Here is a 27884-nt window from a genome sequence, read left to right on the forward strand (position 1 = left end):
AATTTAGATACTTCTGTATGGCAGTGGGACTAGAACCCAGAGACCTACTACCTCCAGCCTACACCTCCAGATCTATTTTATATTTTATTTGGAAACAGAGTCTTGCTAAGTTGCTGGCTGCTAATCTGCGGTCTTCTTGTCTCAGCCTCTCGGTTACTGGGATTGCAAGTGTGAACCATCATGCCAGGCCAAATTAAGATGTTAATTGTAATTCCTAGTGCAAATGCTAAGAAAATGACTCAGAAACATAGTAACAACAACAACAACAACAACAACAACAACAACAACAACAACAACAACAGAATTACAATAGTACACTGAAAAATATCCACTGAACACACACACACAGAACACACACACACACACACACACACACAGTAATGGAGTAGAGAAAGAAACAACAAAAGCAAATAAAAAAATAACAAGATGAAAAAACAGCAAAATGGCAAAGATGGATCCTACTTTATATGTAATTACATAAAATATAAGTGGATTAAATACTCCAATGAAAAGGCAAGGGTTAAGCCAGGCATAGTGGCACGTGCATGTAATCCCAATACTTGGTAGACTGGGACAGGAGGATCATGGTTCCCAGTCAGCCTTAGCTACTTAGTGAGGTGAGACCCTGTTTCAAAAAATGAAGAATAAAAAATGGGGCTGGGGATGTGGCTTGGAGGTAGAATGCCCTGGGTTTAATACCCAGTTCCGCAAAAAAAAAAAAAAAAAAAAAAAAAAAGGAGGAGAGGAGGAGGAGCAGGAAAGAAAGAATGAAAAAGAAAAAAAAAGGGCAGAAGACTTGAAGAGACATTCTCCAAAGAAGATATGAAAATGAACTATACGCATATTGAAAAATGTTGGACATCATTAGTCACTGTGGAAATGTAAATAAAAACCATAATAAGAGCATTTCACACTCACTAGTGAGGCTCTCAGCAACTTAGTGAGACTCCGTTTCCAAATAAAATATAAAATAGTTTTGGGAGAGCTGGGCGTGGTGGCGTACACTTGTAATCCCAGCATTCGGGAGGCTGAGTCCCAGGATGGTGGTTCCCAGACAGCCTCAGCAACTTAGTGAGACCCTGTTTCAAAATAAAGAATAAAAAATAGGTAAGGGGTTGTAGCTCGGAGGTAGAATGCTCCTGGGTTCCATCCCCAGACCTGCAAAAAAGCCCGAAAAAAGAGAAAGAAAAAATAGCTACACTGAACAACAACATTCTTAATGGTAAAATATTGGAAGCATTTTCTTTAAAAAAAAAAAAACAAACTAGACAAGAATGCCCATTACTACTGTTCTTATTCAAGGCTGTACCTGCAATCCTGGTCAGTACAATTAAGCAAGAAAAAGAAACAAAAAAGGGCTGGGTAGTTAAAACACTTTTTAAATAAATAAGATGGCTAGCTATTTACACAGGAAAATGAAAACAAAGCAAGTATGAAAACAAAGGTCACTTGCTAAAATCAGTTGCAGTCCATCCCCAGTACCACAAAAACAAAACAAAACAAAAAAACACTTGCATTTCTCTGTACTAGCAATGAACTAGATATCACTCGCCACAGAATTACAATATAAATGTGCTTAGAAATAAGCTACCCACACAACTGTGTGGCTCATTCCTCTGTCTCTCCAAGTCCTTTCTCCAACTCGGCCCTCCCGATTTGGCCTACTGTGAGTGCTCCATTTAAAACTGTGCCACTAGCCCGGCGTGGTGGTGCACGCTTGTCATCCCAGCATTCGGGAGGCTGAGACCGGAGGATCGCGGTTCGCGGACAGCCTCAGCTACTTAGTGAGGCCCTCTGCAACTCAGTGAGACCCTGTTTCAAAATAAAGAATAAAAAATAGGGTAGGGGGTGTAGCTCGGAGGTAGAATGCCCCTGGGTTCCATCCCCAGACCCGCAGTAAATAAATAAATAAATAAATAAATAAATAAAATTGTACCAACCCTCCCTGATTATTTTTCTAATTTTCCCATTTATCACTTTCTAACACACTTTTATTTGTCCAGCTCTCCTATGTCATCTCTCTCCATGAGCACAAGTTTGTTTGTGTGAGTGTGTGTTGGCTGCTGTGTTGTTTAGTGCTTTCTTTCTTCTTTTTACCTAAAGCCTAGAACCTGGTACACGGACCTAGAGCCTGTACACAGGAACTGCTCAACAAATATTTATCAGGTAAGTGAATAAAGAAAACCATACGTGTATGTGGGCTTTATTGAAAAAACTGTACAATTTACTGAAGGGCATGAAGGAAAAGTTACATAAATGGAGAGACCAATTATATCCGTTACTAGGAAGACTCAGTGGTACAAAGAGGTAGATTCCCCATGAAACTGGTGAAGACGCCATTGTGATATTACTCGGAACCCTAAGAGCTGTGTGTGCATGTGTGTGTGTTGGTGTGGAAACTTTGTAAGTGAATTCTAAAATGTATCTGAAAACACAGAGGACCAAAGTAGCCAACGTTCTCCTGAAGAATATTCAGAGAAAGCGTGAAACTCTTCCTATAAACTTTTTCTCATATCAATATTATACAGTTACACTTAAGGTGGCAGTGCCTGTAATCCTAGTTCTTGGGAGGTTGAGACAGGAGGCTGGCGGTTCAAGTACAGCCTCAGCAACACGGCAAGATCTTCGGCGACATTTTGATTTCAAAATAAATAAAAAGGGCTTATGGTTTGGCTTGGAGGTAAAATGCCCCGTGGTGCACACTTGCGATCCCAGGCTTGTGAGGCTGAGACGGCAGAATTACCATTTCAAGGACAGCTCCGCGACTTACTGAGAACCTGCCCGGTAGCACGCGTTTGTAGTCCCAGCACTTGGGAGGCTGAGACGGGAGGAAAGCAGTCTTCAGACAGCTTCAGCTACTTAGTGAGGCCCTCTGACACTCAGTAAGAGCCTGTTTCAAAATAAAGAATAAAAAAATAGGGCTGGGGGTGTAGCTTGGAGGTAGAATGTCTCTGGGTTCCATTCCCAGTACTGCAAAAAAAAAAAAAATTAAAATTAAAAATTAAATAAAATAAATAAGGCTGGGAGTGTAGCTCAGAGGTAGAGGGTCCCGGGGTTCAATTCCCAGTAACCAGTAAGCGCGTGCGCGCGCACACACACACACACACACACACACACACACACACACACACACACCAGTATGATGTCAGAACAGGGATTATCAAATTGATCAAAGGAATAAAATACAGAGTCTAGAAATAGAACCACAGACAGAAGAAACCTGATTTAGGACCTAACTCTCAGTGCAACTCAGTGAGAAAAGATGCGCTATTTTATAAATGATTCTGGAATAATTAGTGATTCTTAAGTAGAAAATAATTACATTGATTCCTTAAGTCACACTATACCCTGTAATTAGTTCCACCGAGATTACAAACTTAATGTGAAAGGGAAAACTGTAAAATTTCTGGAAGAAAATATGTGTCTTCATGACCCCAGCAGAGGAGTGGACTCATTAAATAAAACACAGAAATAAAACACAGAGTAGATTTGAGGAAAATACTGATCAATTCAATTATATTAAAATACTTGTGAGCCAGGCATAGTGGTACACACTTGTCATCCCAGTACTTGGGAGGCCGAGACAGGAGGATCACAGGTTTGCAGCCAGCCTCAGCCACTTAGTGAGGCCTTATTTCAAAATAAAGAATAAAAAATAGGACTGGAGGTGTAACTTGGAGGTAAAATGCCCCTGGGTTCCATTCCCAGCACTCCCAAATAAATAAGTAAGTAAGTAAGTAAGTAAGTAAGTAAGTAAGTAAGTAAGTAAGTTTTCTATTACCATCTATTGGTGAGAGTGCGGGGAACGAGGCACACAGCCCCAAGGGGGGCCATGTAGTTCCGTCCAACCACCTGGGACAACAGTTTAACCTTGACTCAAAACTGACCATGTGTACACCCCATGCTCTGGCAGTTCCAGTCCCTATTTATATCCCAAACAGGCTCTTCTACCTTTTCAAATTAGGAGACACAAACAAGAATGTTGCCTATAATAGCAAAAACTAAATATGACAAGCTACACCTAAATACAGAAACACAGATAAATCTTAGAAAAATAATACTGAATTTATTTATTTTTTGTGGTACTGAGGGTGGAACCCAGGGGTTTTTCTACCTCTGGGCTATACTCCAAGACCTATTTTATACTTTATTTAGAAACAGAGTCTCACCAAGTTGCTGAGAGCCTCACTAAGTAGCTGAGGCTGGCTTCGAACACGTGCGATCCTCCTGTCTCAGCCTCCCAAGCGCGGGGATTACAAGCGTGTGCCACCACGCCTGGCCTTATTCTTTATTTTAAAACAGGGTCTCACTAAGCAACTGAGGCTGACCACGAACCTGCAATCCTCCTGTCTCAGCTTCCTAGGTACTAGGATTACAAGCATGCACCTCCATGCCTGGCTCATATCACGTCTATAAAGTTAAAAACAAATACAACTCTGCAATATTTTATTTAGGGATTATATGACCTGTGATAAATTTCTTTTTTAAAAATGAAGTCATGCTGAACACAAACTCAGTTTGTCTTTAGGAAATGGACAGGGAGTGCTGTAAAACTGGGAAGACCTGGCTTCAGGGGTGTTCTGCTGCTGTCGCTGCTGTCTGGTACCCAGGACTGACCCAGGGGCATTCTACCTCCGAGATACACCTTAGCCTTGTTTGTTTGTTTGCTTATTTATTTATTTAGCGATGTTGGGGATAGAACCCAGGAGTGTTCTACACCTCCGAGCTACACCCTCAGCCCTATTTTTATTCTTTATTTTGAAATAGGGTCTCACTAAGTTATGAAGGGCCTCACTGAGTAGCTGAGGATGTCCGCAAACCATGATCCTCCGGTCTCAGCCTCCCAAATGCTGGGATTACAGGTGCGCGCCACCACGCCCAGCTTATTTCTTTTTTTATATGCCTCTACTGGTGCATTACAGTTTCACACCATAATGTAAATCATGTTGACAGCGACATACATGGACACAGCACTTGGTTATTTATTTATTTTGAAATAGGCTTTTGCCAAATGGCTGAGGGTCTTATTAAGTTGCAGAGGCTGGCACTGAACCTGGGATTACAGATGTGCACCACCACACCCAGCTTTTGGTGGTTTTTTTTTTTTTATGGTACTGGGATGGAACCCAGAGGTGGTCTACCTCTGGGCTATATTCCCAGAACGTTTTTTATATTTTATTTGGAAACAGGGTCTCACTAAGTTGCTGAGAGCCTCACTAAGTAGCTGAGGCTGGCTTCGAACCCGTGCGATCCTCCTGTCTCAGCCTCCCAAGCGCGGGGATTACAAGCCTGCGCCACAATGCCCGGCTTTTTTTCAGTGTTTTTTTTTTTTAATAACTTTAATTTTGTTGTAGGCTCATAGATGTATACTGATTATTATGCTTAATGATTTCTATTTTGCTATATTTTTCTTTTATATGTCTTGTGTAGGACACAGTGTGGGCACTGGGAGGTCTGACTGTGAGGCCTGGCAGGAGGCTGAGAACAAAGGAGTCCGGGAATTCTGGGAAAGCACCTCTGACCATCCCCCTGCGCCCAGCCCCATACATTCACCTGCCCTGGCCCAGTGTCAAGCCTACCAATCTGAGGAGTACACAGCTGCTTCCCTCTCCCTCCCTCCTAAGGCCCCATAAACAGCCCCGAGTCTGTAAGAAGGGGGCTCCTGACTCTCATGGACTCTTCCGGGTCAGTTCCCCACCCAGGCTTCATCCAGTTAAAGAGCTTGCTCGGGTTTGTCCAGCTGTGTTCTCTTTATTCCCATATTTTCTTTTGATTTTTGCAGAACTGGGGACTGAATCTACGATCCTACGGTCTCAGCCTCCCGAGTACTGGAAATACAAATGTGCACCACCAGGCTGTTTTTATTCTCATATTTTATAACACACAGCAACCTAAAATATTTAAATGGATGAAATATTTAAATGTAAACAATGAAATAATCAGAGTACTAGAAGAATCTGAAATAATTTTTAAAAATAATCTTGGGGGCTGGGAGTATATTTCAGTGGTAGAACACTTGACTAGCATATGCAAAGCCCTGGGTTTGATCTCTAGCACCTCAGGAATACAATGAAATAAAAGTCTTGGAATGACAAAGGCTTCTTAAATATAACAAAACCCCAGAAGACTAAAGAGATTGAGGGTTGGGCAAATTTCACCACTAGAAAATTTATATTTTGTTTTGTTTTTGTGGTACTGAGGATGGAACCCAGGAGGCATTCTACTTCCGAGCTACACCCTAGTCTTATTTTTATTCTTTATTTTTATTTAATTTTTTTTCTTTTTTGGTGGTACTGGGGGGTGGAACCCAGAGGCTTTCTACCTCCAGGCTATACTCCCAGACTTATTCTATATTTTATTTGGAAACAGGGTCTCACTAAGTTGCTGAGAGCCTCACTGAGTAGCTGAGGCTGTCTGTGAACCGTGATCCTATGGTCTCAGCCTCCTGAAAGCTGGGATTACAAATGGGCGCCACCACGCCCGGCTTCATTCCTTCCTTCCTTCCTTCATTCATTCATTTATTTGTGGTGGGTCTGGAGATGGAGCCCAGAGGCATTTGACCTCCGAGCTATACCCCCTGCCCAATTTTTTATTCTTTATTTTGAAACAGGGTCTCACTGAGTTGCGAAGGGCCTCACTAAGTAGCTGAGGCTGTCGTGAACCGCAATCCTCCGGTCTCTGCCTCCCAAGCGCAGGGATTACAAGTGTGCGCCACCACGCCTGGCTAATCACCTCTTCTTGCCTTTACTCCTTGAAGCTTTTATTCCTGGATCACAGAATACACTCTTAGGCCGGGCGTGGTGGCGCAGGCTTGTAATCCCTGCGCTTGGGAGGCGGAGACAGGAGGATCGTGCAGGTTCGGAGCCAGCCGCGTTGGCTTAAGAGACCCTGTTTCCAAAAATAAAAAAGTATAAAATAGGTCTGGGAGTGTAGCCTGGAGGTAGAAGGGCTTCCAGGAACACCAGTACCACCAAAAACAAGCAAACAAACAAAATACACTCTTGAACACTGGTCCTGACACAATTCTTGGTGATTTCAATATCAATAGAGACAGATAATTCTTCTGACACCCCCTGCTCTCCATCCTTGAACAGAGCTCTTCCATTGACCTTGTCTCCACCTTCTCTTGGTCACATATCAATAAATGCAAACTTGAATAATTCCGGATGCAGGAAACCCACCTTCCAACCACCTTCTAACTTTCAGCTCAACCCCTGACTAGTTCCTCGGCCCCGACAATTCTTTGGCCTTATCCTCCTGTATTCCTCCCCACAGGTAGCTCAAAGCCCCTGTTCCGCTTTTTAAACATCTTCTTGCGTAAGTGTTTCACTCTTAGGCCCTCTCAGGTTTCACTGTGCTCTGCTGGCAAACTCTGACTCTGTTTGCACAACAGTCCACCACCATCCACCTGTTCTGCACCTGCACATGTATAGTGCAACATGGCTAGAGAAAGACCCGCTAAATGTATGACCACAAACCTCAGGCGGCCCGTGGCACTGCTTGGCAACCACTTGACAGGTCCTTAGTCCACGCATTCTCTTAGACCACTATTTTATGCCTTCCAGTGTCTCCTCCTCCACCCTCATCCTCAGCTTCCTATTTCACTGAGAAAACAAAGCCATCAGAAGAGAACACCAGCCAGATATGGTGGCGCACACTTGTAACCCCCGTACTTGGAAGGCTGAGACAGGAGGGTTTCAGGTTTAAGGACAGCTTCAGCAAAGAGACTTTTTTCAACCCAGCAAGACCCTGTTTCAAAATAAAAATAAAATAGGGTTGGGGAGGTCAGAGGTAGAACGCTCCTGGGTTCCATCCCCAGTGACAGACAGACAGACAGAAAGACACACATACACACACACAGAGTTGGGCATGGTGGTACACCTGTAATCCTAGTACTTGGGAGGCTGAGACCAGGAGGATCACAGATTCACAGTCAGCCTCAGCAACTTAGCGAGGGCTTACACAACTTAGTGAGACCGTTTCAAAAATAAATAAATAAATAAATAAAAATAAGCCAAGCGTGGTGGTGCACGCTTGTAATCTCAGCATTTGGGAGGCTGAGATCAGAGGATCGCAGTTTGGGGACAGCCTCAGCTACTTAGTGAGGCCCTTTGCAATTTAGTGAGACTCAGTTTCAAAATAAAAATAAAATATAGGTAAGGGGGTATAGCTTGGAGGTCGAATGCCCCTGGGTTCCAGCCCCAGCCTCGCAAAAATAAATAAATAAAACAAAAATAAAAATAAAATGGGCTGGGGGTATAGCTCAGAGGTAGAATACCCCTGGGTTTAATCTAGTACCACCAAACAAACAAATAAATAAAACCCAAACAAACAAACAAACAAACAAACAAACAAAAGAGCCTCAAGTCAGGTGTGGTGGTGCACGCTTGTAATCCCAGCATTTGGGAGGCTAAGACAAGAGGATCATAGGTTCACAGTCAGCTTCAGCTACTTAGTGAGGCCCTCCACAACTTAGTAAGGCCCTGTTTCAAAATTAAGAATAAAAAATAGTGCGGGAGGTTTAGCTTGGACATAGAATGCCCCTGGGTTCAATCCCCAATACTGAAAAAAAAAATCTCAAAAAAAAAAAAAAATCAGATGGGCATGGTGGCGCACACTTGTAATCCTCACGCTTGTGAGGCTGAGACAGGAGGATCGCACAGGTTCGAAGCCAGCCTCAGCTACTTAGTGAGGCTCTCAGTAACTTAGTGAGACCCTGTTTCCAAATAAAGTATAAAATAGGTCTGGGAGTATAGCCTGGAGGTAGAAAGCCCCTTGGGTTCCACCCTCAGTACCACACACACACACACAAACAAATCAAAACAACTTCTCCCATTCTGTCTGAGACACATCCTGTCAGACTTCTGCCCACCCACTGAAAAGCTCCTGTTGATGACATCAATATCTACGGATTGATTTTGGTCTTTCTGTCATATCATGAGCATCATTCAGTGCGGCTGCCCCCTGCCTCCTCCTGGGACGCTTTCTCCAAGACATCCCTGCTCAGATGCTCTTACCTCACCATGGCTTCTCGCCTCCTTTGCTGCACCACATCCCCACCACCTCTATGCACCAGCCCCCAGGATTCAGGTCTTAGACCTCTCCCGTGTTCTATCAACACTCGCTCCATCATTCAAATTTGTATCTGCAGCCTGGGTCTTTTCCCTGGGGTCCACACGCCTGTTTTCAGCTTCTTTCTCCACATCCCCAGGTGAATGCTTAGTAAGCATCTTAAAAGTAGCCTAGCCAACATCAAACTCCCAACCTTCCTCCCTGTGAACTTCCTCCACCTCAAATCTTCTCCGCAAACTCCAGCCTTCCAGGCTAATTAGACCTGAAACCTTGGAGAAGCCTTTGATTTCGGTATCTCCCTCTATCCCTTCTTCTCTCTCCTTGCACAAGAAGCCCTAAGTTGTGGCCTCACTAAGTAGCTGAAGATGGCCACGAACCTGTGATCCTCCTGTCTCCGCCTCCCACGTACTGGGACTACAAGTGCGCGCCACCACGCCCGGCTTTTATTTTTTCGTGGTATGGCAGGTTGAACCCAGGGCCTCATGGATGCTAGGCAAGTGCTCTAACATCGAGCTACATCTCCAGCCCTTTTTCTTTTACTTTGAGGCTTGGTGTAAATTGCCCTGGCTAGCCTAGAACCTGGCATCCTCTGCCTCAGCCCCCTGGGATTCCAGGTGTGCACCACTACGCCCACTCCCAGCTTCCCTGCAACACCCTGGTCTCAGCCTCCGTCATCTCTCACGGCTTCCTAACTCCTCTCCCTGACTCCTACAGGTGATCCTTAACAGAGCAGCCGGAGTGATGTTTCTAAAGGATGTCAGTTCTTATCGTTTCTCAAAACCCTCTTATAGCTTCATGTCCTCCTGAATAAAAGCTCTGCAGCCTGCAGAGCCCTGCGTGGTCCGGCCTTCCTCCTCCACTCCTATTACTTCTTCTATCTCTGTGTGTGTGTGTGTGTGTGTGTGTGTGTGTGTGTGTGTGTTACTGAGATAGAACCCAGGGGCCTTCTACCTCTGCGCTATACTCCCAGACCTTTTTAATATTTTATTTGGAAACAGGGTCTCAGTCTTACTGAGAGCCTCAGTAAGCTGCCGAGGCTGGCTTTGAACCCGTGATCCTCCTGTCTCAGTCTCCCGAGTACCGAGATTACACGCCTGGCTACATTCCCATTACTTCTTTTTTTTTTTTTTTTTTTTTTTGGTGGTACTGAGGGTGGAACCCAGAGGCTTTCTACCTCTGCGCTATACTCCCAGACCTTTTTTATATTTTATTTGGAAACAGGGTCTCACTAAGTTGCTGAGAGCCTCACTAAGTAGCTGAGGCTGGCTTCGAACCCATGAGATCCTCCTGTCTCAGCCTCCCAAGCGCGGGGATTACAAGCGTGCGCCACCACGCCGGCTTCACCACGCCCGGCTTCATTCCCGTTACTTCTGACATCATCTCCTCCAACTGGTCTCCCCCACCCCACTCCAGCCACCAGTCTCTCTGCTGTTCCTCACACACTGACGTGCACCTGCCGAGGACGTTCTGCCCTGGATACGCACGTGGCTCCTCCGTCACATCCTTCAGGTGTTGCTCAAGTGTCATCTTGGCGGCGAGTGCTTAGAGATTGGGAAATGGCAACGCTGCCTTCCCCGGCACTCCTGGTCTTTCTCCGCGGCTTCCTCTTTGCCCTCAGTGCCACCACCATCTGCCATGCTAAATGCCTCATTCACTTATAACGTACGTGGATCTCGCCTCCCCAGACCCTCATATGCCCGTGAGCCCAAGGCTTCTGTCTGTTTTGGTCACGGCTCAATCCACAGCACACGAAAGAGACCCTAGCGCAGAGGAGATGCTCATAAATTGCTAAACAAATAAAATACTTACTTGGTCAGAATTCTGAGAATAAGCATTCTCAAAATTGCTCGTATAAGTGCAATTGATTTACGTTCTCTGGAGAGTGAATTGGCAATAGCTGCCACATGGCAGTCGCTACCCAAATCAGAAATGCACATCTCCTCTGACCTAACAATTCTCCTGTTAATACTATCCTTCATTTAAATTTACACATATGTGAATGACACATGGACAAAGTAATTCACTGCAGTACTTTTTTTTTTATCACGGAAAAGAGCCCATATGTCCAGTAATAGCAGACTATATAAAGAAAGCATGCCACAGCCACACAATAGAATCTTTTGTAGTAGCAGTAAATGAGACTTCGTGTGTCCTAATAGAAGCTCCCAGATGTATATTTTCCAGCAAAAAAAGAAAGGTACTGAAAATATGTTCAGTGTGTCACCATTTTTATAAAAATAAAGGGAAAAGTACAAAAGGAATAGCGTGCCTCCATATTTTGTTGTGTGCACAAAGACTATTTCAGGAAAGACGGACAAGAAACTGGTAACAATGGTTACTTATTTGGAGGGAATGGCTGGTAGGAGGCAGAGTGGAAGTTATTTCCTGTGAACTCTTGAGCATCTTGAGTTTTTACATCTTGTGAATGTTTTATCCTTTAAAAGGAGGATAAAAGTATGGCTTATGTTCCCATATGCAATGATATTTAAGATATATTGTTACAAAAAATTAAGGTGCAAAAGAGTGCGAACAGTCTGCTATACATGAGGAAGGCAGGCTTTTTATTATTTAAGCTTGGTACCTTTTGGATTTTGTCCCATATCTATGCATTTCCGACTCAAGAGTTAATAAAATAATTTTTTCTGGTGGTACTGGGGAAGGAACCCTTCTACCTCCAGGTTACACTCCCAGACCTATTTATTTATTTATTTTTGGTGGTACTGGGGTTCTTGGAAACCCTTCTACCTCTGGGCTACACTCCCAGACCTATTTTTTATACTTTTTTTGATTTGGAAACAGGGTCTCTTAAGCCAGCGCGGCTGGCTTTGAACCTGCACGATCCTCCTGTCTTCCCCTCCCAAGCACGGGGATTGCAAGCGTGCGCCATCATGCCCAGCTAGTAAAATAATTTTTAAAAAAACTGAAAATCAGGGTGGAAGAGTGCGTGTTTACATGCATCACCTTGACAATCTTAGGAGAGACTTGCCAAATCGTCCCCATTATTAAAGAAGTAGACATTCAGAGGAGTCAAGTGGAACAGCGCAGAGGTAGACGGAGACACACCCCGCCAGCCCTCCACACCCTGCAGCCTCTCCCCACGCGCCCTTACTCCCACCTCCTGCAGAACCCAGGGCCTTCCCTGGGGAGTCGGGGACTGCAGCTCCAAAGGCTGGTCACCAGAGCCTCACCGAGAAGACCAGGGCTGGGGCCGCTCTGGTCTCTGGCAGCCTCTCCATGGGCTCAGAACCACCTAGATGGTGCCCCGCGGTGAAACCCTGCACTCCGTGACAGAACCCAGCCCCTCCCCACCTGTACCTGTCAATAATGACCGGGTCTGAGGGCGTCTCGTTGCGGTTGCCACAGCTCTTCCGGTCACAACACCGGCTGAAGGAAAGATGGGGAGAGAAAGGCAGCGAGGGAGGGGCGATTACAGGGCATCCGGGTGGGGAAGGTGCTCGTGTTGCTGTCTCTGGGATGGAGTCCCTGGCTGCAGGGGCCACTTGCGGGGCCCTGGGGAGAGAGGCGGTGAGGGCCCTGACAGGGACCTTGACAGCCCACTGCTGGGCCGGGGTTGGCCGGCAAGCCCCTGTTGTGGAGGTGGGACAGGCAGGCGCCTCGCTCTCTATACACTGTTATGGAAGCACCATTTACATACAGAAAAAAGCTCGACTTGTAAGCAGCTCAGGAATGACCACAAAGCAAGCCTGTTCATGGAACCAGCTGCGGGACAAACCACAGGTCAGCATCCCAGAAGCCCTCGTGCTGGGTCCTGGTCTCTCCTCTCTCCAAAGGCGGCCACCATCCCAAATACAGACTTTGGAATGCGAGTCATTCATTCATCCATCCATTCATCCATTCATTCTCTCTCCTATAAATTGAACCCAGGGGCATTCTACCTTTGAGTTACACCCCCAGCTCCTTTTTATTTTTTTCTTTTGAAGCAGGGTCTCACTAAATAGCTAAGGCTGCCCTCAAACTACGATCCCCCGTCTCAGCCTCCCAAGTGCTAGTATTACAGATGTCCGCCACCATGCCCAGCTGTGATTTTTTTTCAGGCATCAGGAACTGCCTTCGAGGGCCCCGTATGACCAGTAACCTGGTCTTGCTGGAAGTGCCAAGGTCTGGGCATCAAGAGGGAGCCAGGAGTTGTTTGCTGCTGCCACCCTGCTGCCCTGAGCTCCATTTAGGAGACAAGAGAGTTTCCTCCCTGCAACATCAGCGCGAGTCCCAGAGGCCTGCTGGTTGCTGGGCCCAGAGCCCTGGCCCCTTCTCCCCAGAGAACCCCTCCCCTGGGCTTTATTAGTTGAGCGTCTAGGAGCAGCAGGAGGCCTCTCTTACAACATTCGGAGCAGCCACATAAACAGGCCAGGCTAATGGGGCCTCAAGGAGTCTCCACAGCCTAGCACAGCCTAGGCTTCCCCCCGCGGGGCTGGCAGCCTGGGGGCAGGGCCCGGCAGAGGTCTAGGCAAAGCGGCCTGGTGCGGTGGCGCATCTCACCTGCACATGATCTCGTGGGTGAGCAGCACTCGGCACATTTCGGGGTTCTTGTCCTGCCCCTCATAGATGATGGCCTGGGGAGGGGAAGCGTGCAGGCTGGAGGGGAAGGAGGCCCCGCTCACGCCCCGGCAGCAGCACAGATGTGGGCCTAGGGGTCCACACTAGCTTCTCCCCAGCCTGGGTCAAGGACAGTCCTGCCCCAGAGAAGTTCATGCCCTCCGCCTTGCACTGGGGACCCCAGGGGCGAAAGCAGCGGCCGGCCTGGCTGCCCACTAGGAGAGCCCCCTCCCCCAAACCAGGACCACCACCAAGGCAGCAAGAACAGCACAGACCTGCAGATCGGATCTGCCTTTCTAGAGTTGGGCCCAGGGTGCTGCTGGCACACGCGCCCTCCTAGCCCACCTGCACCTCCTCTTTCCTTGGCCCTCTGCCTCCCAGGCGCTGTTCCAATACTCTGGGGGACCCCTGGCTCTGCTCCTGTAGTTGTCCCTCTCAGCGGTCCCTGCTAACTCATCAGACCCAAGGGCCACACGGCTGCCTCTTCCCACATCTCCTCCCCAGCCCAGGCCCATTTCTGCCTCTTGGACGACTCGGACCAGCCTCCTCCCCGTCCCCCAGCCCCCCTTTGCCCAGAGCAAGAAGTGCACCTCCCAAACTGCGAATGTGGCTTCCCGCTGAGAGCGGCGGCCCTCTGGGCCAGCCTCCATCTGTGCTCTCCTCTCCTCTCTGGACTTCTTGGAACCCCTTCCACACTCTAATTCAGTCCCCATTCGCCATACCTGGCCTGCTTTCTCTACCACAGTGACCTCAGGTTTTCTGGACACACACCATTTCTTCCTCTGCCCTGGGACTGGGTAGAGGCTGCTAGCAAGCCCTGCCTGTGCAGAGGAGCCCAAGTGTCTGCCTTGCATCTGGCCCTGTACACATGATGACTCAGGCCCTGAGACTTGGGGCTGTGTTAGAAGAAACCGCCATAGCTTCTTCAGTTTCATTTCCCCAGCTGCTCATGCACCCCGGGCTCTGTCCTGTGACTTCAGCAAGGTGCTGAGGTCTGCAGCGGAGCTCCAGGGCCTGCACCTGGATCCTGTCCCCACACTGCCATGAGTGTTGGCTGAAGAGGGCTTTCTCTTAAGAACTGCTCTAGCGGGTGGCAGCTGCTTCTACTGCACATAAGCCCCCCAGGAGCACCCCCGGCCAATGACTGACGGGTACAGGGCCCAAATCTTGGCTTCCTTGAGTCAGGCTGAACCATGGGCTTACTGAGCATCTTCCTGTCCACTCCCCTCCCCATCCCCCCAGTAAGCTGTCTCATCTGAATTCCCATCCCAGGGTGGGTTGCTAAGGAGTATGATCTAAGCCAGGGTCCTCTAAAAATTACTGTCTTTTCTAGGCTAGAGGGAAAGATCCCAGTCATTCTACCCTAGGCAGGGCAGGGACTGGTGGGGATAAAAGGTGCAGGGGGGACAAGGACAGGGACAAGGGTTTCCACTCAGAGCAGGGGAGCTGGCCCAAGAAGAGGGTGGGACAGGCCCGAGCATCGTCTGGGCTGGCTCACCTGCTTGGACATGGAGTCGATGAGTCGCACATAGAGGTCTTGCTCTGTGCGAAGTCCTAGGGCAGCAAGTGGAGAACGCGCCGTCAGGGGGCACCTGGAATCTCTGACGACTGGGCCCCATCCACACCCTCCCCAGCACTGGCCGGGGCGTTATCTGCCACACCGCACTACCCAGGCTTCTTCTGAGTCAGAGGAGGAGGGGGAGGCCTCTGCTTACCGTTGTTATACACCAGCCGAAGGCGGTAATGGATCCCGTTGTTCGTCTTTTCTGCCCCAGGCTCCTGCATGGACCAGATGAGGATGCTCCGGTACCTAAGAACCCTCCAGCCTCCTTCAGCCCCACCTTCCCCCAAGCCCACTCTCGGACCCTCCCTCCTAGCCATTCACGCACTCTTCCCCACTCTCCCAATATCTGCCCACTCATCTGCCCAGAGTGTGTGTGTGTGTGGGGTCCCTTCAGCCCTCCCTCCCGGTACCGGTCCCGTGTGAGGAGGGATCCCTTCAGCCCTCCTGTCCCTCCCAGTACTGGTCCCATGTGAGGAGGGGTCCCTTCAGCCCTCCCGTCCCTCCCAGTACTGGTCCCGTGTGAGGAGGGGGTCCCTTCAGCCCTCCCATCCCTCCCAGGACTGGTCCCGTGTGAGGAGGGGTCCCTTCACCCCTCCCGTCCCTCCCAGTACCGGTCCCCTGTGAGGAGGGGTCCCTTCAGCCCTCCCATCCCTCCCAGTACCGGTCCCCTGTGAGGAGGGGTCCCTTCAGCCCTCCCATCCCTCCCAGTACCGGTCCCCTGTGAGGAGGGGTCCCTTCAGCCCTCCCGTCCCTCCCAGTACCGGTCCCGTGTGAGGAGGGGTCCCTTCAGCCCTCCCATCCCTCCCAGTACCGGTCCCCTGTGAGGAGGGGTCCCTTCAGCCCTCCTGTCCCTCCCAGTACTGGTCCCCTGTGAGGAGGGGTCCCTTCAGCCCTCCTGTCCCTCCCAGTACCGGTCCCGTGTGAGGAGGGGTCCCTTCAGCCCTCCCATCCCTCCCAGTACTGGTCCCGTGTGAGGAGGGATCCCTTCAGCCCTCCTGTCCCTCCCAGTACTGGTCCCATGTGAGGAGGGGTCCCTTCACCCCTCCCGTCCCTCCCAGTACCGGTCCCCTGTGAGGAGGGGTCCCTTCAGCCCTCCCGTTCCTCCCAGTACCGGTCCCCTGTGAGGAGGGGTCCCTTCAGCCCTCCCATCCCTCCCAGTACCGGTCCCCTGTGAGGAGGGGTCCCTTCAGCCCTCCCATCCCTCCCAGTACCGGTCCCCTGTGAGGAGGGGTCCCTTCACCCCTCCCGTCCCTCCCAGTACCGGTCCCCTGTGAGGAGGGGTCCCTTCAGCCCTCCCGTTCCTCCCAGTACCGGTCCCCTGTGAGGAGGGGTCCCTTCAGCCCTCCCATCCCTCCCAGTACCGGTCCCCTGTGAGGAGGGGTCCCTTCAGCCCTCCCATCCCTCCCAGTACCGGTCCCCTGTGAGGAGGGGTCCCTTCAGCCCTCCCGTCCCTCCCAGTGCCTGTCCCAGAGAGCCCACGGGCCCCTCACTCGGTCCTTCTCCACGAAGTCAATGAAGGCTGTGCGCTCCACCTCCACGGGCTGCCCTTGCCGGTCATACATGGCTAGCACGAAATGGAAGAAGTTGGATTTCCTGAGGTTGGAGGGAGGCTGCTTCTCAAAGTGCGCTCGAGCCAGGCCCACACCACTGCCGGAGGAAAGGAAGACCCTGAGACTCCGGCCAGGCAGGCGGCTGGCGGGACTTGGCTCCAACGCAGGCATTCAAATTGAAAAGCCAGGTGCAGTGGCACAGGCATGTGATCCCAGGACTCGGGAGGCTGAGACGGGAGGACCCAGGTTCGCAGCCAGTCTCAGCTACTTAGTGAGGCCCTCCACAGCTTAGTGAGACCCTGTTTCAAAATTAAGAATAAAAAATAGGGTGGGAGCTGAGTGTGGTGGCACATGCTTACAATCCCAGTACTTGGGAGGCTAAAACAGGAGGATCACAGGTTTGAAGCCAGCCTTGGCAACTTAGTGAGACCCTGTTTCCAAATAAGAAATAAAATCGAGCTGGGAATATAACCTGGAGGTAGAATGTCTCTGGGTTCAATCCCCAGTACCACAAAAAAAAAAAAAAAAAAAGAAAGAAAGAAAAGAAAAAGGGCTGGGGGTGTAGTTCAGAAGTTCAGAGTAGAATGCCCCCTGGGTTCCATCTCCAGTTTAAAAAAGAAAGAAAGAAAGGAAGGAAGGAAGACAGAAAAAAAAGAAATCAAATTAAGCAAGGTGTGGTAGTTCACACCTGTAATCCCAGTACTTGGGAGGCTGAGGTTGCAGGATCTCAAGTTTGAGGACAGCCTCAACAAGTAGTGAGATTCTTATCAACCTAGTGAGACCTGTTTCAAAATAAATATAATAGGGCTGGGGGTATAGCTCAGAGGTAAAATGCCCCTGGGTTCAATTCCCAGTACCAAAATAGAAGAAAAAGAAATCCAATTGGATGGGCCCTTCCACCCTGGCAGGGCCATCTTGGTCCCACAAAGAGGCCTCCTGGCACAGAGATGACCCCGGCCTATTCCCTTGGGAACAAGGAACTTGGTGGGTGCAGCGGGAGACACCCTGTTGGGCTCCCTCCAGCTTGTCCTCGGGTTCCACATTTTTCAAGGCTGATCTCCAAAATCACATGTACAAACCAGCCCATCTTACTGACCAGAGGCTCCCAGGACTGTCTCTGGCAAGGCACCAAAGGGCACCTGGAAGGTTCTGGTACAAAATGCCCACTGAGCCCCAGCCCAGAGCTGAGGTTCCTATGAGCCTGTGGCATTGCCTGGGAAAAGATGAAGACATCAAACTGGTCCAGACTGGTGTGCTCTGCCCGGGCTCTGGCTAGAAGTGGGGAACGTCCTTCCCACACGTAGAGAAATCTGCCTCCAACTTCGGGGAGAACCACCATGGCTCCCATGGGCAGGAGGACCTACTCGGCTGTCCTTGCCAAGGGCTTCCTCCTGGCTCAGAAACCAGGCCCAGGAGCAAGGCCAGGGTGAGCACAGGAGGAAGAGACGCCAGGCCCTTCAGCTAGTGCTTCAGCTCCAAGCGCTGGGCACAGCACACGCGGGGCCGCAGTTAAATGTCTGCAAGGGGGCAGGGAACAGACAGAGCACCAGAACTCAGGACAAATGGGAGATGTCCCTGGAAGATGTTCCCATAACGAGAGAAAGAGAGAGGGAGGGGGGGGGGAGGGAGATCCCACTACTTGGGAAGCTGAGGCAGGAGGATCATTTGGGCTCATGAGTTTGAGACCATCATGAGTCTGGGTAACATAGCAAGGACTAGAGGAAGGAGTCTGGACTTTGTTCTCTGAGCCAGGGGCTTCCAAAGTGTCTTTAGATATCTCATGGCAACAGCGCCTCCCTTTAGAAAGGGTGCTGTGGCCACAACTGCGGGAAATGGGGCTCCATGGCGCACATGGGGGCTTGCGGGGGCAGGGCCCCCCAGGAATGGGTGCTGCTCCACGTGCTGGGTAGCCAGCCTCCAAGATGTTCCCCATTACCCTGCCCTCGAGTTCTTGTCCTGGGGGAGTCCCCACTCATACTGTTCATGGGTCAATAAGATGTACAAAAGTGACAGCACAGGCCTTCCAGGGCGAGTTCACGGTCTCTGTGGCTTCTGCCTTGTTCTCCCTCCCTGCCGGGTGGTCTCTCGGGAAAGCCAGCTGCCGTGTCATGAGGGGCCTCTCAGAGGCCCACGGGGAGAGGAGCTGAGGCCTCCTGCCAACGGCCGCCACCACGTACCAGCTCCAGCTCCCTAGGAAGCGATCCACCAGGCTCTGCAAGCCTGGAGGCGCTGAGCCGCTGAGCCCCACCATACAGCCAAGTGGCTCCCTGATTTCTGACTCGCAGAAATTGTGTGAAATAAATGTGTTGGTATTTTAAGCCACTGAGTTTGGGATAATTATTTCATGTGGTAAAACTGACAACGAGCGCACTATGCTTACTCCACTACAGGATACTTTTGTTGAGGGGTGTAGTTCAGAAAACACAACTAAAAATCACTACAAAGGGCTGGGCGTGGTGGCGCAGGCTTGTAATCCCCGTGCTTGGGAGGCAGAGACAGGAGGACTGCGCAGGTGCGCAGGTTCGAAGCCAGCCGCTGGCTTCAGAGACCTTGTTTCCAAATCACAAATGTAAAAGAGGTCTGGGAGTGTAGCCCGGAGGTAGAAGGGCTTCCAGGAACCCCAGTACCACCACACACACACACACACACACACACACACACACACACACACACACATCACTACAAAGCTGTGAAGCCAGCAGAGCTTAGAAGATGCTACAGTCCGGGCTTGTCATCCCAACGCTAGGGAGGCAGAGACGGGGGTGGGGGGCAAGGTTCACGGCCAGCCTCAGCCACTTAGTGAAGCCCTCCGCAACTTAGTGAGACCCTGTTTCAAAATAAATAAAGAAATAGGCTTGAGGGTGTAGCTTAGAGGTAGAACGCCCCTGGGTTCCACCCCCAGTATCCCCCCAAAATAAGTTGCTACAGGTGAAGGCACATGGTGGACAAGTGGAAGGCTGCCCCAGCAAAGCAGGGGACAGGAGGACGATGGTGGAACTGCCCGACAACCTACGACCAGCATTCCCGCGCCCATCAATGGCTGCCAAATCTGAATATTTTCTTCACTTAATTAAAAAAACAGCGTACTCTTTTCCTTGGCTTTATGCTAAGCCATAGTATCTGGGTGTCATGGGCCTGAGGGGCTTGCTATGCTTTTATTCATATAGAATACAACAGATAATTAAATGAATAATTCTCCTCCCCATGAACGCTTGCTTGGGGAGCCACAGTGGCCACATGAAGTGCTGACTTGGGAGGCAGATGAGGGTCTGCTAGTGCCCTGTCAAGATGAGCGGGAGGGGCCACAGCGCCCTTCCTTACCAAAGGTCCCAGGTCTGGGGAAGTGGCCTTCCCTCACTCCCCCCCCTCCTCAGGCTGCAGTCCTTTTAAGTGGGGCCGTGACCAGCTCCTCCACCTCCTTCCCTAACCAGCAGAGAGGCAGGGAAGCCCAAAGAGGGCTTTTGATCACAGCAGGTTCCTGATTACTGCTGATGAATATGCTAATGAGGCACCAGCCCTGAGCTCCTCCCTCCACTCCCAGGGCCAGCTTAGCTCCAGCCTCAAGGGGACAGGTTCCAAGGACCACCTAGTGGGCGGGACAGCCACGGTGGGTGGTCTTGTGAAGTGATCCCAGGCCACAGTGGTCCTTCAGCCTGTCATCCCGAGCCTGGAAAGCTCTGACAGCGGGGAAGGAGATTTGTGGAGAAGGAAGGACCTGGCAGGGGAGGGACAGGCAGATGCTGCGATTCAAGTGAGTCCCCTCTGCCACTCAGGGCGCCCTTTCTACACAGACACCCTTGGCCTGCCCTGGCTGAACTTCAGACTGATACAGAATCTACCAGCGATGCTGGTCTGAGCTTCTTCTCCCCCCTCCCTGCCCCCACTTGGCAAATATCAGTCAGTTCTGGCTACTCCAGGCTCCTGTCAGACCTCTGAGGACCAGACCTGGGGCATCTCACCTAAGCCACAAGCAAGACCCCAGACCTGGAGGGAATTGTTGGAGAGAGAGGACCCGGGGACCAGGGGAGTGTTAAGAGCAGGCTCTCTGGGGGATGTCGGCCAGTATCCAGTGATGCCTGCTGGGGCTGTGCCCTGCTACACTGTGGGTCAGCTCAGCTGCACTTCCCCGGGGGAGGGGCATCCTAAAGGGCCATCCTGCCTCCTCCTCCCCTGCTTGGTGGGTCCCGGGCACTCATCCTCCCAGCTCACTGACTATCTTACATCTCTGGCACAGGCTCTTTATCATGGACAACCACAGGAATATATATATATATATCTCCATCCCCTTCATGGTCCTGAGGATGGAACTCAGGGGCATTCTACCTCCAACCCAATAGACACCCTCAGCCCTATTTTTTATTCTTTACTTTGGAACAGGGTCTCACTGAGTTGCAAAGGGCCTCACTAGGTAGTAACTGAGGCTGTCTGCGAACCGCAATCCTCCTGTCTCAGCCTCCTGAGTGCTAGGATTACAAGTGTGTGCTTCCATGCCCAGTTCCACAGAAAAATATTAATGACAGCCCGGCCCAGTACAGACCAGCAAAGGAACAGAATGGACCAGACCTGCCCTGGGCACACAGGCTGCTTCTTGACTGGGAATGTCTCCAACCTCCCTTGTTTATGCCCTGTCACACTTGCAAGATCAAGGTTAAATGAGAAATGGTTTTACTCTAAAGATGTTCTAGCATTTCCCGTGAACAAGAGACAGAATGACACAAGTGGCAGCCTATGGGGAGGGACAGGAAGCGAGAGAAGACAGAGGCAGGCTGGACTGGGCCTCCAACCACCGAGGGGATCAGTCAACACCTGTTGAATGGAACTACAAGCCCAGAGGGAGAGCGCTGGGGAGGGGAAGGGAGATTTTGCTCTTCTCCTCTTGGGAGAAGCTGATGCTCTTGTAAAGAGAAACAAACCAAGAACAGAAAGAAATAGAGATCTCTTAAACAACTCAGGGGATGTCTGTGGCCTGAAGGCCCCCGGAGACTGCATCCTGGGATACCAGTGAGAGGTGAGGCACTGTCTGCTCGCTGGCTTAGAGACAGAGATGTGGATAAAGGCCAAGGTCTCTGGTTCTGTGGTTTCCAAAGTAGAGCTGTCCAAGACAACCTGTGGGGCATATGGAGCAACCTGGAGATGTCTATTGATATGTATCCTATTACTTAAATAATTTACTTATTCATTGTGGTATTGAACCCAGGGGCATTCTATCTCTGAGCTATACCCCACCCCTTTTTATTTTTTTGTTTTGAAACAGGGTCTTGCTAGGTTGCTGAGAATCTTGCTACGTTGCTGAGACTGTCCTCGAACCTGCGATCCTCCTGTCTCAGCCTCCCAAGTACTGGGATTCCAGGTGTGTGCCACCGTACCAGCTAAGTCAGTTTCTGACACCTCCCTGCCCACTACTGGACAATCCAGAGACACTGCGCTCACTTGGCATCACGAGTGGACAACGCCAAGCACATGGCACCCTTTCCCGACAAACGCAGCTGAGTGACGAAAACAGCACAGCTGCCGCTCTAAGACGAGTCTCACATTTCTTCACTTTCTTAGGAACACTGTTTTCAACACAGTATTCAAAACAGTTTCCTCTCCACCCCAGAGGGTGCTGAGGTCGTGGGGCATTTGCTTCCATGCTAAAGAACCTAGACTTAGGAGGAGGACGCCCCACTCCCACTGCCCACCTTCAGAGACTGTGACACCAAAATGACTTAGTCTGCAAAGGTACTTTTTGCTCCAAGGAAACCTGTCTTGTGGTAGAGGTGCGTATAGGTGTGCCTGCACTTCCTGAGCACTCTGTTGGGAAGAAATCTAGGGTCCAGTGGGCTCCAAGGACAACCTGACCTTCACAGCCCGGGCCTTTGCTGGCCTGCACTCCAGAGCGCCAGGGATTCATGTAGGGGCATAGCGGGAGCTGCACACATCTGGCTGCTGCTGCTGGGAACACCCGCAGTGCTCCCTCCCAAGGCTGAGCAAGATGCCCAGGTTTCTTCCTGTGGCAGCAGGCCCTGCCCGGGCCCTCAGGGTAGACCAAGCCTCCTGGCCAGCCCTCTTCTCTATTCACAAGCCACTTCTGTCTCTGCATCCTTCATCATATGCTTATTATAAATAGAGCATTTTAACCACATCCATCTCAAACACACACACACACACACACACACACACACACACACACACACACACGCCTGGGGCTCGAGCCTTGGCCTTTTGCCCTCCCCCCACCAAATCTTAACTCTTGCCCAGCCAGACAGCCCACAGTTCTGGGCAGTGCTTTGGCTTGGGCTGACCCCTCTTCAAGTCTGGGAGCCTCGGGCAATGGGGACCAGCCATGGAATCAGCAGCAATGGAAGGAGACTGGAGGTAGAGGTGCAAGAAGTGTACGTCTCCTGTACCTCATCTCTGCCTCAGACTTCCCTCTACTAGCGCCAGCTCTTCTTTCCCACACCCTTGCATCCTCTAAGCACCCCCGGCACCCACTCCTCCTGGGAGGAGTCCCTTGGGGCTGACGGTCATCGAGCTCAGCCTGGCATTCCCGCACCAGCCCAGGCCTACTGGGCTGGTCCTGCTCAGCCTCTGACATGCCCAGGGCTGGCCGTGCTGAAGACCAAAGGTAAACACAGTGGCTCGCTGGGACACACCGCTTCAACCATGCAGGGGGAGGGAGGGCCTGCTGGCCTGAGGCAGCTGCCCAGACCTGCCCTGTGTGGACGGTTCTGCTGGAGAGGCTTTGGCGCCACAACGGCTCCAGATCCTACCACCCTCGCCCCTGCCCCGCTCACCTGCCCCGGGAAGTGGGCCCGGGGCACTGGCGGTGGGGTGGGAAAGGGAAGGCTCTCTAGCATGCGCTCCCTCTGGTCCTCAGTTCCACCTACAGACCGCCCACCCTGCTTCGCTTCTGCCCACCCTCTTGCCAACCACCCACAGGCCTGCCTGCCAGGGCCCAGGCAGAGGAGCGGCTATTAATTATTAAAGCAAACAAAAGCATTTCCTAGCAGGGAGGCTGGCCTGCAGCTGCTTACAGGAAAGGCAGCCCCAGCTGGCTTCTCACTCTGGGCCCTGCTCCCGGGCTGGGACAGGCTCGTGGGAGAGGGCTGGCCTGGTCCTCCAGAGGTCTCCTTCACCGGGAGGGCCCGCCTAGGCCCTCCATAGGTCTCTCATCCTGGGAAGCACAACAGAAGAGGGCTGCTCCTGTGCTGAGTCCACCAGTGAAGACTTGTCTGCAGAGGAGGCAGGCAACGGCGGGCTGGGGTTGGGCAAGTGGGTTTCAGAGATAAAGTCACAGTGACCAGTCCGGGAGCCCTTACGCAGGTTTCCCTGAGGGAAAGCCCGCTCCGCCAGCCTTCCCTCCCTCTCTCCTGCCTCCATCTGGTGGGTATGCAGCCCCCCTTCTCCCCTACTTCTCTTGCTCAGAACTTCCCTTCCTGTTGGCAGGGCCTCCCTCACTGACTGTAGAAAGCCTTCTGGGTCTCCTCTTCTACACCCGCCTTCTGCAAACCCTTGGCAGCTCTGCGAAGGCCAAGTGTAGACCTGGGGAGGGCAGCCGTACTAGTTCCCATCAAGGGGAAGAAGGAAACCACACGAAGGGGCACTTGGGGGCCTCCTAAGAGGTGCTCCGCTATCTCCAGCAGATACTCCTCGTCCCCGTGCAGGGCACCTGCACCTGTCCGGGGCAGCACTGACATCAGAACGAATGGGCCACAGCTGTGTCCTAGCTGGCGGGGCTGGAAGGGGCAGACTCCGGCCTATGGTGAGCATCCTTAGGTAGCACTAAGCGTTCCCCGGGGGGCAGGCAGGGCAGGTGCTGGGTGGGTGGGCTCTGGAAGGCTGCGGGACTTTATTCAGAGGGTGTGTACGTGCTCAGTGCGGGGCTGTTCTGAGGGCCGGAAGGCTTATTTGCGGTCCTGCTACCTCTCCAACACTGTATGCCAAGTCGCATGCAGAGGCTGGGAGGAAAGATGGGGTCAGATCGTGGTGGGGCTTGAATGCTGGCCGTCCAGGAGGAAGTGGGGACAGGCAGGGAAACAGACTGGCCCGGAGGAGCACCCTCGCGCAGCTCTAGGAACCTGGGGAGAGTGGGAGGGCGCTGAGGAGCGGCTGCTGCGGCGCGAGGCACGATCAGAGAAAAGTGGAAATACTGAAGGGAAGAAGGTCCTGAGGGAGCAGAGGGAGGCGGCGGCGTGGTACCAGACCAAGAGGAGCGTGGTAACTAGTACACAGTTATCACAGTGGTGCTGATGGGCACCGAGGTCAGGACGAGGACACAGGAGGGAAATGCACAACCCCTGACCACCAGGTGGCTGTGGGGGAGCAGCGAAGGCAGCCAAGGAGGCACCACTCCCAAGGTGCCTGGTGTGGCCGGGCAGAGGAATGTCCCCTGCTGCTGTCTGGGGTAGAGACTGACGGGGCACCAGATGCAAATGGGAGAGGTGGCTGGCAATGTGGAGAAGGACGAGGAGTAAGGATTAGCCTCTCCTCTGGAAGCAACGAAGAGAATCAACCAATCAACCAATTGTGGGGGCCCCAGCTGGGTCCTGAGGCGCAGAAGTGTCTGGACTTGGGGACAAGCAGCCCAGGTCTGAACACACTCTCCTGTTCAAATTGCAGAAGGCCTCTGAGTCCCAGTGAAGTGGCCCCGGGGACTCAGACTACGCACCTTAGCCCCACTCAACCACTCAACACAACGCTGCTGGTGGCCCGGTCCTCTGGGCAGGTGGGGGTGAGCCTGCACTTCCTGTACCCCAGCCAGGTGACTAGGGCACGGCCTCTTTGGCATCTCCTTCCCCCTTACCCAACTGTTGGCTCTGGGCAGGCCCAGAGGGGAAGGTCAGGAAGAAAATGGGCCTTCATTCCCAGAGGCCCCTGGCACTCTTGTCAGGAGCTCCCACCACATAGCTGTGGTGGGGCCGAGGACAGCTAACGCAGTTTAGAAAGCAACCATCTCAAGTTAAAAAAAAAGAGCCAGAACCAACAGAAACAGGCAGGATACACCACAAAGAACGATGAGACGCAAATCACACAAGTGCCAACCGCAGTAGAGCTAGAGAGGTGGGGTCTGGTTCCTCAGAGCCCCATTTCCCAGGAATGGAGTTATGGCAACTCAACACTTAAGGGCATCTATGCACTGGCAAGACCCCTCGTCCTCCTCAAGTTCTCAGCTGCAGCTAGAGCCCAGGGCGCTCTCTCCCGGAAGGCGGTAAAAGGACAGCAGAACACAGCTTCAGTCTGCACCCAGAGCCCTGTGTGTCTATTACCCGGCGAGGCTGGCGTGGACCACTCGTGGTGTGATGTGAACATGGTGGGTGTGCCGGCCTGGACTGCCCTGGGAACTCATCAGACTCCCTTCAGGCTGCTGGACAGCAGCTGCTCAAACTCTCCGGCACCCAGCGGCCACCCTGCTCCAGCTGTCTGCAGAGGCAGCCGCTCCCCAGTGCCAGCCCATCAGGTGTCTAATCTCCTCTCCATGCTCACAGCCGGGTTTCAAGTCTAGGTCTCAGGCACTAGGGAGGGTGAGTCAATAATCCCTTAAAGTTCCTGTCCAAATCTGGACCCATTCCCACGTAGGTTTCCTGCCCAGACCCTGGAAAAGGAGTCAGAAGAGAGAGATGTGTGTGCTGGTTCCCAAGGGCCACCTGCCTCCTACAGGAGGCAGGCAGGACCCTGTCCCATTCTCTGCCCGTCACCGCAGCCCAGCCGAGCGCCCACCTCATCCCTTCGGTCACTCTGCAGCCCCCAGCTGCATCTCTGACACGCACACCCCCACTGTCCAACTTGGAGGGGCGTGGGAAAGAAGAAAAAGGGGCCGGGTTTCTCGCCCTTCTTGGCAGAGCAGTGGAATTGGTCAAGCAGAGGCCTTGGGACTGCCCTGGGAGGAGGGGCTGGACTTTCCTAGACGGCTGGTAGCTGTGGGTCCTGGCTCGGGAACCAGAGAGAGGACGCCCCTTCCTCTAGAGCCCTGGATGGCCACGAGTGAGCGACCTTCAGAAATCAGAGCCGGGACGGTCTGGAGTGGAGGCAGAAGCCCCGCCCCGGCCCGCCCCACATCCTCAGGAGGGAGCACCGGCGCTCGGGACGGGGTGAGCGAGAGAACTCACCGGGACAGCCCAGAGTTAGGGCGCCCTCCACGCGCCGAGAACCGTCCCGCCCGCCCGGTCCGGGGCGCCTTACCTCTGCGCGGCGGTGCTGGAGTCCAGGATGCCCGCGCCCTGCATCCAGGAGCGCACGGAGCCCAGGCCGGCGGGCAGCAGCGGCTCCTCCTTCAGGCTCAGCCCGCCGCGGGGCAGCGCGTCCTGCGCGGGGAACATGAGGACGCGGGTCGGTGGGCGCCCCGCCGCCCGGGCCCCGGTCCCGCGGAGGAGGCTGCGGGCGCCGCCGCTCAGCCCGACCCGACCCGACGGCACGGCCGCCAGGAGCGCGGCGAGCGCGGGCGCCCTCGGAGCGCGGGTCGGGCGCCGGCGCCGTGCCCGCCCTCCTCCCCGGCGCGGGCGGGGCAGCAGGGATTCCCCGCGGCCGGAGCCGCGCGCGCCGCTCCGCGCGGAGGCGCCCCAGAGGCGCGCTCTGGCGCTGCCCGGGCCGAGGGCGTCGGGGGGGCCCTCCCTCGCCGCCCCTCCGCCCCTCCGCCCGCCCGCCCGCCCGCGGCGCCGCGCTGATTACCATCCGGGAGGCGGCGGCGGCGGGCGCGGAGCTCGGCGGCTGCGGCGGCGGCGGGAGCAGCAGCAGCAGCCGCGCGTCCCGGGGAAGGGCAGCGGCCGCCGCGGGCCAGCAGACGCCGCCGCCCGCGCCTCGAGCGCCCCGGCGCCCCGGCCCGGCCGCAGCCCCGGGCGGCAGCACCTGGAGCAGCAGCAGCAGCAGCCCGGCCGAGTCCCCCCGGGGCCCGGCGCCCGCGCCGCCCCGCCGCCGCCGCCGCCGCCCGCCGCCCGGGGCCTGGCCGCGGGCCCGGGCCATCCCGCCGCCGCCGCCGCCGCCGCCCCCGGGGAGCGGAGCCGCAGGGCGGGCGCGCGGGCCCTGGGGACGGCCGGGAGGGAGGCGGGGGCGCGCGCGGCCGGCCGAGGGGCGCCGGGGACGTGACATCATCGGGGGAGGAGCGGCCGGCGCGGGCCGCGGCGGCGGGGCGGACCCTGGCGAGGCGGCCAGGCTGGGGGCTGCGGCCT

At 53.0% G+C, this 27884-nt stretch overlaps 1 protein-coding gene across 2 annotated transcripts in view; it reads right to left on the reverse strand.

The window, feature by feature from the left end:
* EBF4 (EBF family member 4) overlaps nucleotides 1–27678 on the reverse strand; it is a gene marked incomplete at both ends in the record, with an annotated part of 52881 nt that extends 25203 nt beyond the window's left edge. The window contains 7 exons of one of the 2 annotated variants that reach the window (XM_080716320.1): nucleotides 12388–12456; nucleotides 13570–13643; nucleotides 15125–15180; nucleotides 15342–15405; nucleotides 16681–16837; nucleotides 26902–27023; nucleotides 27388–27678. In XM_080716320.1, coding sequence (XP_080572446.1) covers nucleotides 12388–12456; nucleotides 13570–13643; nucleotides 15125–15180; nucleotides 15342–15405; nucleotides 16681–16837; nucleotides 26902–27023; nucleotides 27388–27678 — 833 coding nt within the window. Of the gene's footprint in view, nucleotides 1–12387; nucleotides 12457–13569; nucleotides 13644–15124; nucleotides 15181–15341; nucleotides 15406–16680; nucleotides 16838–26901; nucleotides 27039–27387 lie in introns of those variants that run through there. The other variant, XM_080716321.1, reaches the window with a different exon arrangement.
* Nucleotides 27679–27884: the final 206 nt, after the last annotated feature.

The sequence above is a fragment of the Muscardinus avellanarius genome, assembly GCF_963383645.1.
Source record: "Muscardinus avellanarius genome assembly, chromosome: 19".
Taxonomy (NCBI): Eukaryota; Metazoa; Chordata; class Mammalia; order Rodentia; family Gliridae; genus Muscardinus; species Muscardinus avellanarius.